Below are 16,622 nucleotides of genomic sequence, written 5' to 3'. Positions count from 1 at the left end.
TAAAAAAAACAACAGTTTTCAACACAAATCAGCAAAATGAGCTACGGTACTCTGCAGACAAATGGAGTTTTGTCATGCAAAAGTGTCATCATCCTCCGGTTTGCTGAAAGGGTTATTGTTCAAACTCTGCCCAGCTGAGGTTTTGCACGGTCTGTTGATGTTTCAGCTCTTTGATGGCAGAAGTGACAGTCAGAGTTTTCAGTCTTTGTGCCCAGTGGTCAGCATAGACAGAGCCGCAAAAGAGACAAACATCATTGTCTCGGTTGCATCAAGGAATGTGAACCGTGGCATTTCTTTCAAAGCATGCTGTTAGTGCATGCACAGAATGATTTATGGATTGGAGGTTACGGGTTTTGTTTTGATGTGGTGTTGTGCCAATAAGAAAGGATAATTTAGGGGTTTTTAGGCAACCATTGTTTCTCTTATCCACTTTCCAAATCTAATCCACTTCCTTAAAAGTAAAGTACCATTAACTGTCAAATTCAAGGTGAGGAAATGAAAACTTACGATGTAAAAATAAGATAAGGGAAAATCTGTCATCTTAGACTTGCCTATTATGGATGAGTAGGGATTCATATATAAATATATATATATTCAGAATATTAAAGGGCAGACAGAAATAGACAGCCTGTCTCTCCTAGATTTAAGTGAAAGAAATGAAGCTTGATTTGATTCACACAATAGCCAGGACCAATAGGAAAAAACCCTCCCATTCTTGAGGAGGGAAAGGGGTGGTGGGGATTCAAACTAAGGCAGGCTTTACAGTGACTCAAACACGCTCAAAGACAGACTGCAGACAGTCTCCGCGACACTAAGATATGGGCTTACTGTGACTGCAGTCTGGAGCTTATTTTCTTAATCTAAAAGCCAAAAAGAGAACATTAGACTCAGAGAGAAAGACGTTGCCCAAGAGGATGGGAAACTGAGCACGTCCCGAACTTTAAGAAGGGAAGAAGAGGAGCAAGGACAAGCCTGAGGATACCGCAGATTATGTTGCCATGGAAACCGAAACTTGGAAGCGGACGCAAGGACCACTGAAGGTGGACGATCTCCCTTGAATGCATCGTCGACACGTCACTGTCCCGCTGCACACATAAAAAGGTATACGAACCATACATTACATTTCGATAGCACTGACTTTATACCATATTGAATGCCTCAAGACTCAAAAAAGCGCTTCAGCAGATGATTTTACATATAATCTTTCCTAACGCATGGCTTGCACTAATTTCAAATTATTAACATTAAATTCAAGAAAGTTTTCGATATTAGATAATACACACGGGCAGGTATGGTATCCCATTGTAATGTCCGATTTACACGGAAATATAAAGATACATTATTTAAAGGCGCACAGCTTTGCAGCACATAAGAGGAAATGTCACCGTGTACGTGAACGCGCCATGTAGTCTAGCGTTTGGATTTCCCAGAGAGAAGAGAAACTGGCTGAGTGCTGGTTCATCATATCCCACGTGAGTTTCTGACTGACTGACTCAGTGTGTCTCTGAGTGACTAAGTGCAGAACCATGTAATTGGAACGGCGGTAGTTGTACAGCTATTTGGTATAATGTCCCAGCACTGATGGTTTGATTCCCACTGGGGCCACCCATTATAAAAATATACACCTTCAAGGCGTTGAAAGGTGTTCTGGATAAAAGTGTCTGCTAAATTACTATAATTAGTGGCTGGAGGTTCCAAGTAATTAGTGTTGTGAGTGAGAGAATTAGTGAGTGATGACAGCCTGTTGTACTTTTCTTCTTAGTGAGCTTAAGAGGCAGTTTAGCCTTTCCAGTGAATATGAGACTGAGACATAATGATCTTAATGAACACTATGTGTAGTAAGACCATTTATGTTACTACAATAGCCTGTGGGTGCTGAATAATCTCTACTCTTTTCTTTTCCTCCCTGTTCAGTTGCACAGGTTTATATTCCCTTACGTGTTCTCTTTGTGTTGTGTGCGCTGATGCCTCTCCAAGTTGGTTTGAGAACATATGTGTGCATGTGTGTGTGCGTGTCCCTACAGTATGCGTGCGGGGAATGGTGGGGAGTTTGCCTTCTGATCCTGCTTACGGCTCTGGTGACTGCACCACCTTGTACAATCTGCTCTGATGTCAAAGAGGATTTAGCACACAGACACATTGTAATTTCTTAAGCAACAGAAACCACGTCATTGTGAGTCTCTGGAGATAGTAGCACTGGCATTTGATAGCAAACTTTAGTAACACGGTTAACGTGTCAAGTTTGCACTTATTATATGTAAACGGGAACTTCCCGCTGATGCTGAGGAACGTGAATTAAAACTGTGAATTAAAACTGCAGTTTGGCCTGTTGTGGCACATTTTTCAGTTGAAAGCAAACTTTGATATGCCAACATATGAGAGTCTTCAAGAGTAACCATCCTATTACACAGTGGCCTTCTGGTGTAGCAGGCCACAGTAACTCACCAAACATTGCTCAAAGTCAGAGAACTTACATCCTAGTGAAGATCCTAAAGTGGTGCTCGTTAGATAAAGAATACTTTTATTTCATATATCATAAAAATATAATAAAGTTTTCAGCTTGAAATACCTTAAACAAGCTGACACAAGTTATAAATGTAAGACTGTGAAACAAAGCTATTAAAGAGGAAACAAAAGGAGAAAAACATTTTGTTTAAGTGCAAATGGAAGGTGGTGTTAATCGCTGTAGCTTATAATGTCTGCAGTGACAACTAGTGTACTATCACAGGATTTCTAATTGGCCTTCATCCCCACTAAAGCACTTTATGTTGCTGAGGCGAAGAAGTTGTCTTACATTCTTGCCAGTACTTAGCTTGGAAAGCATTATATCTGGGCTGCTAGTCATTATCAAGACGGATTGTGGTGACAAATGGCTACCCGAACTGCCTAAAGCGGCTTCCTGGCGATGTTGGCGTTAGACACATTTACACAGCAAAGCCCCTAAAAAGAGCCCCCCAACCCCCAGCTGTTAATGAACCAACAGTGAAGCGTAGTTTGGGAAAATGCAATCCGCAAATGCAGATAATGACATGGTTCCTCTTTGTGTAATTGGCTCCGAGTGAAAACATTTAATTTACCTCTCTTTCCCCTTTCCTCTCTCTCTTTGCATCCTGTGTATGTGCGTTTGACTCTGTATGTGTGTCTGTGTGTGTGTGATTACACACACATGTGTGGCCACACATGGGTGCATGCGCGTGCGCGGCTACCCGTGTGTGTTTGAGGTTTGAGCTGCACGGTGAATTAAATGCAGTTCTACTGTAATTAACTGCACTTACCAGTCTATGTATGAGACTTTCTGACGCACCAATAATTGAGGCATCAGGTTTTGTTTGTTTTAACCTGCCTTTGAAGACGTGCTGGGAAGATGTTTCGCATGGTTTAGTGGAAGTACATCTGTGTGTACAAATTTGAAAGCCTTGGAAAGGATTCTCCTTTCTTTATTCAATTATTTAACAACTGGATATTTAAAATCTTCAGATATTTAGCTGCCAGGCTGGCGATTTTCATGAATAATTTTGTTTTTCATTTGACTTCAAGATTTAAAAAAAAGGCCCATTGTTATCCAGACAGAAACATTACCATGGTATTATCATGCCATTCTGAAAAACAAAACATAACAAGTTCCCACTGATGATAATAGCTGTTTTCCAAAAAGCTTGTGTCTAGCTCAGCAGTCTCTCTGGTATTTGTGTCTGGCATTTGTAATTTCATTAGAGGTTTGAATTTTGGAACCACGGTCTGCCACAGTTCAGTGAAGCATATTCAAAGTATTTGTGGTTCTGGTAAAACATAAAGCTGTGTTTGTGGACAATATTAGTGTTTAGCAGACACAAAGGTTGTGCTCAGTTCTGTCCCAGCATTAACACTCAAAACCACAGTCGCCTCCTGTCTCTAGGACTGTGTGATGATCGGTGCTGTGTGTCCAAGAATAAAAATCACAAGAGTGACAAAAAAAAAAGAAAGAAAAAGCTCACAAGGAGGGATGAAGTTATATTTTTCATGAACCCCAAGTAGTGTTGGTTTTGTTTCCCAGTGTGTCATGAGTCCAGAAACCCCAACGAGTCTGCAACCCCCTCTTTTCCCCCCCATCTACTATCCCCAACCACTAACCATCTAACTCAGACTCCCCCAAAAGCCCCTGAATCGTTACCCCAAAACCACAATTTGTCTTGCAGAGAGATTGATGGGTATAGCTCAGCAGGGCCACTACTCTAACACCAGCTGAGTTTGGGGGTGGAGAGGAAGCACAGTTGCTGACTGTATAGGTCATTTTTCATGCCCTGTGTACACAGTCAGTCAGGTCATCCCTCTCCAGCCCCAAGAGCTATCCAGACTGTAGATCACCGGAGTCACACGGTGCTACATAAGAGACTGATAGAGGGAAAATGGGGAAACAAGAGCCTGGACACAAAAGCAGAGCATGTGACCCTGATCAGGGGTTTGTGCACTTCAACTCCCAGTCAGCAGGAATAAGATGGAGCAGGTAAAGACAAATGAGACTGTCCTTAAGTGGAAGGTAGTTCACTAAAAGATGAAGTGGGGTCAATATTCTCTGATACAGCAGGTGGGGGAAAGACAGTGGGATTGTTTACTTTAGTTATTCTAACCTTATGGTGGGTGAGCGTAGGGGAGTATATATATGGTCTGTATGTGTGCAAAAATGTACATCTCTAGAAGAACCACAGACATTATTTGGATGTCAGGTCCCCGATTCCTGATTCGGATATGATTTAGGTGCCAAAATCATAATTTCCTGTGTAAGAACTGGCTTAAATGTGTGTCATCTGGACACACATTGTTACTTCAGCCATATAATTGATCTAGTTCCTTAGCAGACTGTACACAGATGTCTTAAGAAAAAAGCAAAGCAAAACCAAACTATAAAAAAACCCTTTTAAAAATTCATCAGATTAGATTTGAACAAGAAAAAAATTAACAGTGCACTCCATTTTCTGTGCTTAAGTAACTGCAACGTATGGCTTTATTTATTTTTTAATAAAAAGAAAATCATACTTTATATCTGGTAGATGGACTAACAGCTGCTGTCTAGCTTATGGCAAGTGCTGCTGGGACAGTGATATACAGACTCAAGTGCTCATGCTGCTCAGACAGAGCTGCCATGACCTCAGGGTCAAGGGCAGAAAAAAACGAGGCAAAAAACAAAGTGGATTATGATAAAGTAATTTGTTCCATGTCAGAGTGAGTTGCAGGTCCAGGAAAGGAACAAAGAGAACATACGAGCACAGCAAAGAAGAGTCTGTGAATAGTAGCAGCCAATGGCCTTGAGGCCGTTTGGTTCTCTGTCAGAATTTCTAAGTTGGTGTCATGCAATGCTTGTCAAGAGCAACATCTGCTGAAAAGATGCTTGAGTGATGGTCAAAAATGTGCTGGCGCAAATACTGACAGCTTGCACACGGGCGCGTACTCCGTTTTGACTCAAAGAGGAATCATTTCTCCAGATCATACTATCTGGTGCTGGCATCGTACAAAAGGCACTGGTGATTATGAACAATATAGGCCCATAATCACTCTCACTTTAGTTTTCTTCACGTATATCACCAAAGAGTAGATGAGTGAACTGTACGGCTCTCCGACTCTTTCCCTAATAACATGCAGATGGGCCTCTCTAATGCCTGTTTACATATCTGCGGCATAGTTCATGACTAAAGTAAGCAAAGCCCTAATTATTTTACCCAGCGACGGGACCAATAAAATCAACTTCCCCTTCTCGTTATGGGTGTTTAAGTGTATCCTTTGATGGCAGGCCTTTATTTATTTTTGGAAGAGTTGCGTAGCCGAGAGGAAAGCAAATAGAAGTAATGACACAGAGATGCTGACAAATGGGGGCCCTGGTGATGGATTCATTTCCTCAATGATGCCTGGAAGGCTAAACTGCAAAGGTGGCTCAACAGGAATTAGCATTCTCACAGTTGCAAGCATAATTGGCAACATTAGTATCATGTAAGCAATTGTGTGACTGTCATGTTTCATCTCATACTACCTAAATGTGTTACACCAGCTTTAGTGTAAATGTCCAGATTCTGTTTGTGCAGATGTCTTACTCTGTCTATTCGCTACATTGTATAGTAATGTATCTCTCTTTGCAGAATGCTGTGGAGAATAACTATCCCTGTCATACTGGCTGGGGTGCTCTGCATCACTGCAGAGACCAAAAAGTCCCGTCCTCAGGGAGCCATCCCATCTCCATACAAGTCCAAAGGGAACCTGTCTGCGGACCGTCACCACCGATTGCTTCAGCAGAAACCAGAGGTGCTATCCTCTAGCCGGGAAGCCTTGGTTGTGACAGAGCGCCGTTACCTCCGCAGAGACTGGTGCAAGACCCAACCTCTTCGTCAGACAATCAGTGAGGAGGGCTGCCGCAGCCGCACTGTGGTCAACCGTTTTTGCTATGGCCAGTGTAACTCCTTCTACATACCACGGCATATGGGTCCAAGCTCGAGTCAGGGACAGAGTCGAGGCCAAACCTCAGACTCGGGAAGAAAAAACCACAACAAAGCCCAGGAGCCATTTCAGTCCTGCTCCTTCTGTAGGCCACATCGCATCACACAGCTCACAGTGCAGCTAGACTGCCCAGACCTGCAGCCCCCTTTCAGACACCGCAAGGTGCAGAGAGTCAAACAGTGTCGCTGCATGTCTGTGGATGTGAGCGGCCATGGGAAACTGTGAAGGGGGACTTAAAGGTCTTTTAAGTTTGGAATGACATCATTTATGTGCTGTCAGAGGCAGAAATTCACAAACTTAGCCAAACAAGGACTGGCTTCAAGAGGAACTGTTCTGCATCGTGTTGTACAAAGAATGGCTTGTCTTGCAACAAAATGAAACATGGAACTAGAAATACACAAAAGCTCAATAATGATTTAATTAGAGAGTAGCAGCCATGTTCACATGCCAGTGTGGTTAAAAAGGAAAAAAAAAAAAGAATAAATCAAGTGGCTGTGTAGAGACAGTGATAATAAAGCTGCTGGTGTTTAACAATGGACATTTTTTTAGTTGTAGCATTTCAAAAATATCACATCTACCTAAAGGAGTCAAGAAAGTACCTCTTAAAAATGACAGAACATTATGGACACCGAGGATGGCCAAGCAAAAGGAAGTGCATTAAAGTAATGTCCAACTGTATAATTAGTGCAACCAATTAAAACACTCTTTGTAAAATGTGTATCTATAGGTGGTTCTACAATCTTAGACAGCTTGTCAGTATCTTTTTTTTTGTCGTGTTTCACAAGTATTCTGTTACCCTTTTTGTGTATGTCAAAGAAAAGATGAAACAATTCACACCATCCACCTGCTTGGATACAAACCTGATTGTATACTGTACATTTTCCACAAATATACTAGCCAGGAGACAAAAAATAAAGGAAAAAAAAACTGCAGCATGTGTAATGGAGTTGCAATGCAATGTATACAATATATACACGTGTGTTTTAAGTATGTAAAAATATATTAAATCTATTTCATATAAAACAAAGTGATGTGTAGTGTGCATATAATTTGTCATGTGATAAACAGAAATTGATCACCAATAACAGAATTTTTAATTACAAAAATCAGGGTACTGTCTTTTATTCAATAAATATATATTTATATTCTTTTTAATGGTCAGATGTATTCAGTCAAAACACAGTGCTGGTATTGTACATGAAAATCACATCACATGATTCTACTGCTGATTTAGCCTATGGATATTCACACTCTTTCACATAACACAAAAGGTGAAACTACCTGCATAGGATTTTTCTTGAAAGAAAACATATTTACATTAATGTTGAAAAGAACAATAGTGGGGATCTATCAGATCACATGACTTAGAAAGACATGACCTTTTAAATGAAAAACACTAATAGAAGAGGTGCTGTATGTAAAACACGTAGAATTCGCAGTTGAAACGCACCAGATGAAAATATTGAAAGGAGTAAATTTGTTATTTTTCAGGCCATGTAAACAGAATTTTCTTCCTTGTAGGTATCATTGAATCACAATTGATGCATCTCAAAAATAAGCTTTGTTCAATTCATTTAAAGTCTCCACTATGCAATAAGGCACCATATAGAAATATTATAAAATCCTGTGCTTTTCACCATCAAGGGAGATGTGAACACAACGTGTTAATGGTTTTTCTGGAAACGGCAATAAAAAATGGCTACATATTATGTATACTGATAAAGCTTGTCACCAAAAACAACAGAAAAGGAACACCAAGTATTTATAGCAAATTTTCATGCAACTTGAGTTCAGTAATCAGCTTAGGGATGCCTTTTTATAACACAGACTCGTTTCATTTTGTGAAATGGTGGGTAAGGACATTAGCTTTAATCCCAAGTTTAAACGATACACTTTGAACCAGCTCACACTCGACAGCCCTAAACCAATTGAAAACAAATACTGGGAGCAAATAAACGCTAAAAATGACTGATGACTCGTGTCAGATTGTACAAACACAGCTTGTGCAATAGGCTAGGTGATGATAATTTTCCATTGTCTGCTTCAGATCTTCTTACCCAACTTTGCTTTCTGTGGAAAAAAAAAAGACAAGAAAAAAGTGTGAGTTATTTACAGCTGGAAGCACTGGCGCTCCGCTCTAAAATGTTACTATAAGAGCCAGGATTGTTGTTTCTTAAAACACTGACAAGCATTTGCGACCAATTGGGTCTGTTAGGTGAAAGAAAGTAAAAAGCAGGTACTGCTAGAATTACAGTAAATAAATAGAAAACAGATGACTCCATACAGTAATAAGAAAAAGTAAAATGTTATGCATACTATTCCAGTTGCATGTTTGGGTGTCACATTGTAGGAAGCCTTCTGCCTGGCCTGTTTAAAAGACTCCTCTGCCATTTTGACCCTAAAAAAAGGAGAAATAAATGGCAATCATGTGATAAAGATGTTAAGAGCAATTAATTAGCTGCATAGAGCTACACAGATTCACTAAAATTCACCATTACACCATCAAAAAAGAAAAATGTAGTATAGTGCTGAAGATTTCAGGTTTATACCATCCAACTTGTGGTCATGGGGCATTTAAACACAAGGATTTTGGTTTGACAGGAGGCCAGACCTTCTACTCTGAAATGATTCACTCTAGTTTACTATAGCAAGGAGAGGGCCAGAAATGTCACTACTCATTTGCTCTTTAAAGAGAAAAATGATTAACATGCTGGCATTGAGTGAGTAGAGCAGTTTATACTAGCAGACTCGCCTGTTGTCTCTACCCATTACATGTTCAATGCATGGTAGTGCTGCATCTTTGCATGCCCATACAGGCAGAAGTGAGGATTACCATCTACTGTTCCACATATGGCAAAGGACAAAGAGTTAATGCTTTCAAATTAGTTTTTATTCTTTCCTACTGAACAAGCAAAGACTATGACATTGGACCTCTCTTACAAATACTATCACAAGTCAATCTTCATTGGAAATAATGGACCAATTTGCTTTTTGTTGACATATGCAGCTATATCTTCATATTTATCAAACCACTGGAAGCTAACTGGATGATGCATGTGTGTTTTTTTCGTTGGTGGGGTAAGGACAAAGATTTGGGTCATTTGCCCTCTTTCCCTTCATGAATTTGAATGAATCTGATAGGATCTTCAGTGAACATGAGATGTACTGCATGTTATTAATGGTTTGGAAACTCAAGCTTGGGGAAAATTCGAAATGAAGGAGCACTAGGCACATCTGTTATCACATTTTAAGGCTCCCAATCAGAGAAAATAAGAAAAAAAATGGACTGATATCTCAGCAATACTTCATTTTTGGTCAAAAGTTTTAAGCGTCCTATCAGAGGGATTTATCCACATCATGGAAAATGTCACATTGTGAAACTGGAATCTTCATATGGCTCACCGCTCTTGTAAGATCAGCTTATTCTGCTTCTTCCACTGGTCTTTAAAATCTGTGGAAAACTCATGCCAAATGGAGAAGAATGTGTGGGGAGAGACTTCTTTCTCTCCTGCCTTCGGTTTGACTGAGAAGGAGACACTCAACTCCAAGAAACTGAGGACAGAGAAGAAAAACATTACTTCAAGACCAAAACATTACAACACGAGATTACAGAAAACTATACCAATTATTGTGAAACTTGGCATTCCTACGCAGATATGCAAAATATGATAGCTAATCTTGGATAATGTGCTTTTTGGAGATTTAATAGTAGAGTAACTAAAAAAAAAAAAGAAAAACAATAATGACCGTGCATTTCAACGAACAAAAAATGCTATTAGTGCTGCAAAAGCAAGAAAATCTGACTTAACCAAAATGATGAATTTTCCCGTATCACTCCTTTTCCTTATCCATATGAACCTCTTTTGTATGTTTGTGTATACATACATGCACATACTCTACTGGTGTGTAAGCATGAGTGATGAAAGGCAAAGGAGCCAAAGACAGATCTTGCAAAAAGAAAGTGTGCATAGAGCAGCGGATGACATACATTAAGGTGTTAAATGTGGCAGCAATTTTGAGTGGATTAATATCGTGGACAGGTTGGGGTCTCTTTGTTTGGAGTGTGCTATAGGAACACATTCCAAGCCAGCAGTAACAGAAGCCTGGAGCCATGGCTGTCTACTCTCGCTCCACTTAGATAAACAACATAGACACTGCATAGGGGGCCTCCCGTCTACTGAAGGCCTGGCATGACGGCCTGCACCTTCCATGTAATTGAAGGAACCAGGAGTCATAAATATTGACAAAGCTGCAAGATTATATTTCTTCACTGCAGCGAGAGTATATCACTTCAAACTGTGTTGGATTGCATTATACCTTACTTTCAAATTCACAACTACAATCACTGCTTTGAAACTTAAAAGACGACGAAATGTAAATCCAGGAAATAAAATGCAAAGTAACATTTATTTTTTGAGCAAAGATATGTAGGAAAAGGTTTTTAAACACAAACACACAGACACACACACACAATACTCTTCTTACATCTTCTGAGTTTCTGCTAGCTGGTTCTCCTGCGTTTCCAGTTCAGTTTTGGCTGTGAAAGAGTAAGAAAAAAAAATTATGCATTTGCAAATAGACAAATTCATTTATAGTGTGATTTGTATATACCAGGAGATTCAAGATGTCACCATTACTTAACTCAAAAGTCCTGCTCAGGGTCAACATCGAGCCATGACATTATTGAGTGTTGGATTGTATGCTGTTGCACAACTGACAAATGAGTAGTGGAGATTGCAGAACAAGTGCTTCTTTGTGTAATATTACTTCAAATGGAGACAGATGACTGTGTTCACGTTTGTGTGAGGTGTGAGGGAGTAGTTGGACATCATGGTGCACATTAGCAAGCAGTTTCAGCAGACCACAACACTTATCTCGGGGTGCCATCGGGATCATTTTGACTGTGTTATAAATTATGATATGAACGAAAAGCAGTCAGATGTGACAGCCTTGGTTAGACAAGCATCGCAGGTTAGTACTCATCAAATTTCAGATCCAAGGGCTGATTTTTCATCTCGTTTTTTCAATATATCAGCAGTTGTAGAGTCGATCCAGCTGTGTTTTGTTGGTCTATATCTTCACTATGGTGCTGTATAACTGTCAAAAGGCTAGACATTCAATTCTTGCCCAGATAACATCTCTTTTCCCTCAAGGTCAGTAATGTGTAACCTGCTGTCTTAAACTGTCAAATGATCAGAAATGACCTAAGGCCTGCAAATAGCTTTGTGAGACAGATGACAGTAGATGGAACAGAGAATCTTTCCTGGCACAAACCTGTGTGCTGCTTTTACCCAGTTGAATATCTGCTTGCTTTGTGTAATTGAAGCCAGAACCACATCTAAAGATCTCAGACAAACCTGCTGAGAGGAGCACTATGCGTTATCATTCTAAAGTGCTAAATCACTCTGCAGCCTACAATCTTGCCCGTCTCTGCAGATTGTCCGTCAAAAATGATAACAAATTGATGAGAAATATGAAGTTATGCGACATTTTAAATTTTTTTATATAAAATATAATATAATATATAATAGACTGTTAAATAACCTTTATCATGCCGAATGATTCAGTATCAAGTCTATATAGTTTGCTCTTTTCTAATAATCTTATTGTGATATTATGGGAGAGAATCAAACGAAAGAGGAAAACTTAAAAAAAAAAAGGTTATTTAAAGATATAAAACATCAACATTGTTGCACAACATCAACATGTGTATCTAAAGTCAATTTTTTTTCCATAATGTGCTATGCATTCATGTTTAAAAGTTTATTTAACATTCTTGGTTTATTTGCTTTGATTTCTTAGGTTGCAGTTAGTAGAAAATGTAGCAAGAGTATGCCATCAGTCATACTAGTAATCTTTACATTCATCAGAAACAGATTATCACATGGCCGGTGCTCTCTTGCTAGTCATATTGACTCCATCAAAGGCCTGCATGCATGAGAATTTGTGAAGTGAGTGGAGAAAATGGAGCTAGACCAAACAGCCAAGCTCCAACAAGTCCGCTCCCACTGTTATTCTGTGGTTAGTTGCATGGTCAGAAAATAAACAAAAGCGGTTTAAACTGTGGAGCCAGAAACGGTTTAACCCCAGGCTTTTTAGAAATTACAGAAATAACAAAAATAAGACATTTGGCTGTTGTTTCTTTTTTCACTGCTGCAGTGGAAGAACCTCAAGAATCCCGTCTGGAGCCTTGTGAGTCACATGTCCATGTTACAGTGCTTACATTCTGGTCTCAGAGGAAAAACCTCATCATTTGCATCAAAGAAAGAGCCCCCATATTTCTCTCAAACGCACAGAGAGAGGAAAGGAGATGGGGAGAGGTGGAAATGGGAGAGATGCTTTCATCTGTAGACTTCCTTTAAAATGGACAGTGAGCATTACTGCTGAAGAACATATGCTATGTATTAGACTCTCATTTGAATACAAAAGCAGTTGGAAAGAGGCCTGCAAGTTGGGTCCTTCAGGAAGATTGGTCACAGTCAACTGAATGTACCCAGGGTCAAAGCCAGTGCTACATAAATAATGACTATTGGTTTGTTTTCCTAAAACAAGTGTTTTAAAAAAAATCCAGTAAGTCTTACACATTTGAAGTAGACTGCAAATATCTAATATTGCTGCATGCAGATGTTAGATTACAGATAAAAGCTAGACGTCATGACATCTGGTGAATATGACAAATAAAGACGATTATATTTTGAGTAGATTTTGATGCTATTTAAACAAAAATGCAGTAGCTGTTTCTTGTTGACTGAAAATTTGCAGCTCACAAATTTTATTATCACAGCCACTGTAACAGAGGCCGAACCCTTCGTTGTTTTCATCCAAATGCCTCTAGGGCCAAGTTTCATTATTCCAGTCAAATTCCTCTACATCTGAGTGCACAAATAAAGACCAAGTAATATTCAAAGTCTACTTAATGAAAAAGATAATTTTCCAAAGAAGTCTGTTTTACGCCACATTATACAGTTCTCCTCTTGGCAGTCAATTTACAACAAGAAGCTACATGACAAGTTCAAATTTAGACTTTTTTTCCCCTTTGAGTCAGAGCCTGAGTGCTTCATTTTATTAGATCACGTTTAAAAAAAAAACTAAACTGACTCCAAGTGCAGTCATGATCTTTCAAAACAGATAGGCAAACTTGAAACAACATCAGTGAATTATTCAATACACCCTGAAATAAACAGAGGTCCCTATGGAAACTACACTGACTGAGTCTTTGTGTGTGTATAGCAACTGTAAAACGGTATGAAACAGATCTTAAATGTGTTTGCAGGCATGGACAACTTGCATCATTCTGATGGATGAGCTGCGTCACATAGGCTCACACAAATCTTTAAATTAAATTAAAGCATGCACTCTTAAAGTAGTAAATTATTTCTATGGAAAGGTCTGATACTTAACATGCAAATTCAGCTGCAGATCTGGCAAGGATTTTCAGCAGAAGAACAGTGTTTATGGAACTCCAAATACACCACAGTGACTATGTTTAAAGTAATGAAGGAACATATTAGTGCAGTGGTGTGGATTGTCAGTAATGGACGGCTATGGTACAAATACAAGGATACATCAAGCTTTTGATACAAAGATCCAAACATTGCAGTTCATTGTTGAGTTTAATGTTTAAATGGAATTCACTGACAGTCGAGTCAAGTAGACTGTAGACAAAAATCATGTTCAGTTGTTTTCTCACCTCGATTGAGAAATTCATCCATCTTGTCCTTGAATGGTTGCAGGTTCTCTTCAGAGGACAATTTGCAAACTTTCTCCGTTTCAGCGGAGCATGCTGAAATAACAAAAGATTAGAAGATAAGGGGGGTGGGGGAGTCTTCCAGAACAGAAATATTTTATCCACCATTGGCGCTTTAATTATCTGCAGTGCTCTTTAACCTAGCTGAGCTTGCTTTAATAAATCTCTACTGAATTTTTGCTGAATAAGTGTCTGCAAAGACATAATAACCCATAATGACTAATAAGTTAGCCCTAGCAACCAGGAAGGCCTGCAGTTTGATCCCAGGAGAAACTTATTGTTACGCTCGATCTGCAAGCATAACAGATACACAAGCTCAGCTCAAGGCCTTAGAGGTGGAGAGGCCATGAGACGCTTAAGGGAACAACGAGGTCGGGACTGGGCAAGTGGTAATTCATCGACCATATGGTGCCTCAGCCAAAAAGGCAAAGCAAGCTCTCTCTCCACTGCATTACTTGCTGATGTCCTTTGGGCCAGCCAAGGCCATTTCTACGCCGCCTACCTATCGGAAAACCCCTCTGGGAACTGTCATCGAAGCCCATGTCTGCTAGAGCACTCAGCTACCTCTGCTAGGTAATGAAGAGGTCTGCAGGTATAGCATGTGATGATGTATTTATGTATGGCCAGTATGTGCCACAGCCACTGGGGTCGAAAGTCAGTTTCCCCTGTGAGCAACTCCATCTTTATGAATTGCAAATAATGAACAGCCTAAAGAATCATTACAGCAGAGAAAAAACAATATTTGGCAATACGTTTTAGGCGTCTGATTGGTTTAGCAGCAAAAACACATAAAACATGATAGAGAACAGACCAGGTTTAGGGAATAGTCGATCAGGCTGCAAGTACACACTCACGTGCATCATTTTGCTCAAAGATACACTTTTAAAAAAAAAAAAAAAAAAAAAAATCACCTCGAGAGCAAAAATAATGAAAATGAGTATTTTCTAAATGCTGCATAAATTAAGATGTTTTTCACTCAGCCAGTGAGTTTGGCTTGTCATTAGCAAATATCCAAACCTTTTCCTGTGATCTTAATGTGTAGTGACATAACATTAATACAGTTAGCTATTATTCTATTTTACTTTGTGTTTTTGCTTTCCCCCTTAAGAGTTATTGTTACACAAACTCCATGGTTTGTGGAATTATCACATAACCCCCCTTTTCTTGATTCAAGTTCATGCTGAGCTGACTTTTTAAATTCTAAAGATAAAAAGTAAAACTAAAGGACAAGATCCAGAGCTGGTAAATGAAGCAAAGGCAAAGTGGGGAAAAAAACAGTGACTCTTTACTGCACTAAAAAGCATATTCTAGACCAGTTTTGCCCCTGATAACAACATGAAATAGGGTGAATATTTTTCTTCCACCTCGACTTCTTAATTAGGGGCATGACCTTTTTGACTGCAGGCCTCTCAGACACAGCTCGAGATTAAGCTGGACTTCTTCACTGTGTGTATCTGGTGCGTGTGGAGCATTTTTAATGTATTATCTAAACACTAAGGCTTAGGTGAGTGAAATTCTGGTGTTTCTTTCACTTTACTTAGCACTAATCAGCCAATGTGGTTGCACCTATGCAGTTTATGAATGCAGCTTGCTAACAAAGGTAGCTAGCCTTAGCTGAGAAATTAGCATTCCAACTCTTAGCAACTTCTAGGTCTAAAAATAATTATTATTATTTTTATGATAATAATTTGTGTCACCAAAACACTATTGTTGAGGATTAAATGCTGACTCTGTGTGAAAAAAATGTTTAGTAAAGGTCATTACTAACCATGTTACATGTAGTTTCCCCAGTTGCATCCAGATTCATTTACTATTGTAATGCATGCAGAATGTGGTATTTGGGTATTTGATAGCTGAAACAAGTAAGTTCTTTCCTGAAAAATGGGTCATCTGGATGGTTAATGTTTCTCCTAATACTGCATATATTAATCAGCCTTAATCAAATCTTTGCAGATCAGAGAGGTATCCATACCATGTTCACTAATGCACCCCTACAGCATTACAAAAGCTTGCTTTTGAGCTATGCACTGAGACGAAGCTAGGCAGTTCCCTGACACTTGAGTCCAGAAGACCAGCATCTATAATTTTGAGTTGATTATGAGTCACAGGACAGTTTTCCACATTGCCTGAGTCCATTTTAAAATGTTTGGGTACAGAGTTGGCACCAGTGATTCATCATCATGTTTAAAAATGTTTTTTCCTTGTATGGTGGTTTTAGTTAACTGTGTTTATTGACAATATATTTTGTAAGTGTTTTTGAGCTGGTGTGCTGATTTCCACTATAGAATTGAGGCTGTATTTAATCCAGTGAGGTCAGAGTATCTGACTTTTTTTTCAATACTTGTTTAAGTCTTCCTAAAACAGTCTTACTGTTCTTTTTAAGTTAAGAAATTTAATTCCTAAACGGCTTAAC

At 39.2% G+C, this 16,622-nt stretch overlaps 2 protein-coding genes across 2 annotated transcripts in view; one reads left to right on the top strand and one right to left on the bottom strand.

The window, feature by feature from the left end:
- Window positions 1–763: 763 nt before the first annotated feature.
- On the top strand, window positions 764–7,391 carry grem2a (gremlin 2, DAN family BMP antagonist a). The gene is made up of 2 exons (XM_006783682.3): window positions 764–1,101; window positions 6,108–7,391. The coding sequence occupies exon 2, from the start codon at window positions 6,109–6,111 to the stop codon at window positions 6,685–6,687; it is 579 nt and encodes a 192-aa protein (XP_006783745.2). The 5' UTR covers window positions 764–1,101; window position 6,108; the 3' UTR covers window positions 6,688–7,391.
- Window positions 7,392–7,500: 109 nt separating this feature from the next.
- Window positions 7,501–16,622, bottom strand: part of fmn2a (formin 2a) — a 37,305-nt gene continuing 28,183 nt past the window's right edge. The window contains exons 13-17 of the mRNA XM_087849695.1: window positions 14,153–14,245; window positions 10,948–10,999; window positions 9,865–10,014; window positions 8,779–8,860; window positions 7,501–8,532 (exon numbers count right to left, since the gene is read on the bottom strand). Coding sequence (XP_087705821.1) covers window positions 8,506–8,532; window positions 8,779–8,860; window positions 9,865–10,014; window positions 10,948–10,999; window positions 14,153–14,245 — 404 coding nt within the window. The 3' untranslated portion in view covers window positions 7,501–8,505. The remainder of the gene's footprint in view (window positions 8,533–8,778; window positions 8,861–9,864; window positions 10,015–10,947; window positions 11,000–14,152; window positions 14,246–16,622) is intronic.

Source organism: Neolamprologus brichardi, chromosome 13, assembly GCF_056152115.1.
Source record: "Neolamprologus brichardi isolate AB-2024 chromosome 13, ASM5615211v1, whole genome shotgun sequence".
NCBI lineage: Eukaryota > Metazoa > Chordata > Actinopteri > Cichliformes > Cichlidae > Neolamprologus > Neolamprologus brichardi.
Note: the sequence above shows the minus strand (reverse complement) of the source record. Positions and strands in the feature narration are given on the sequence as shown.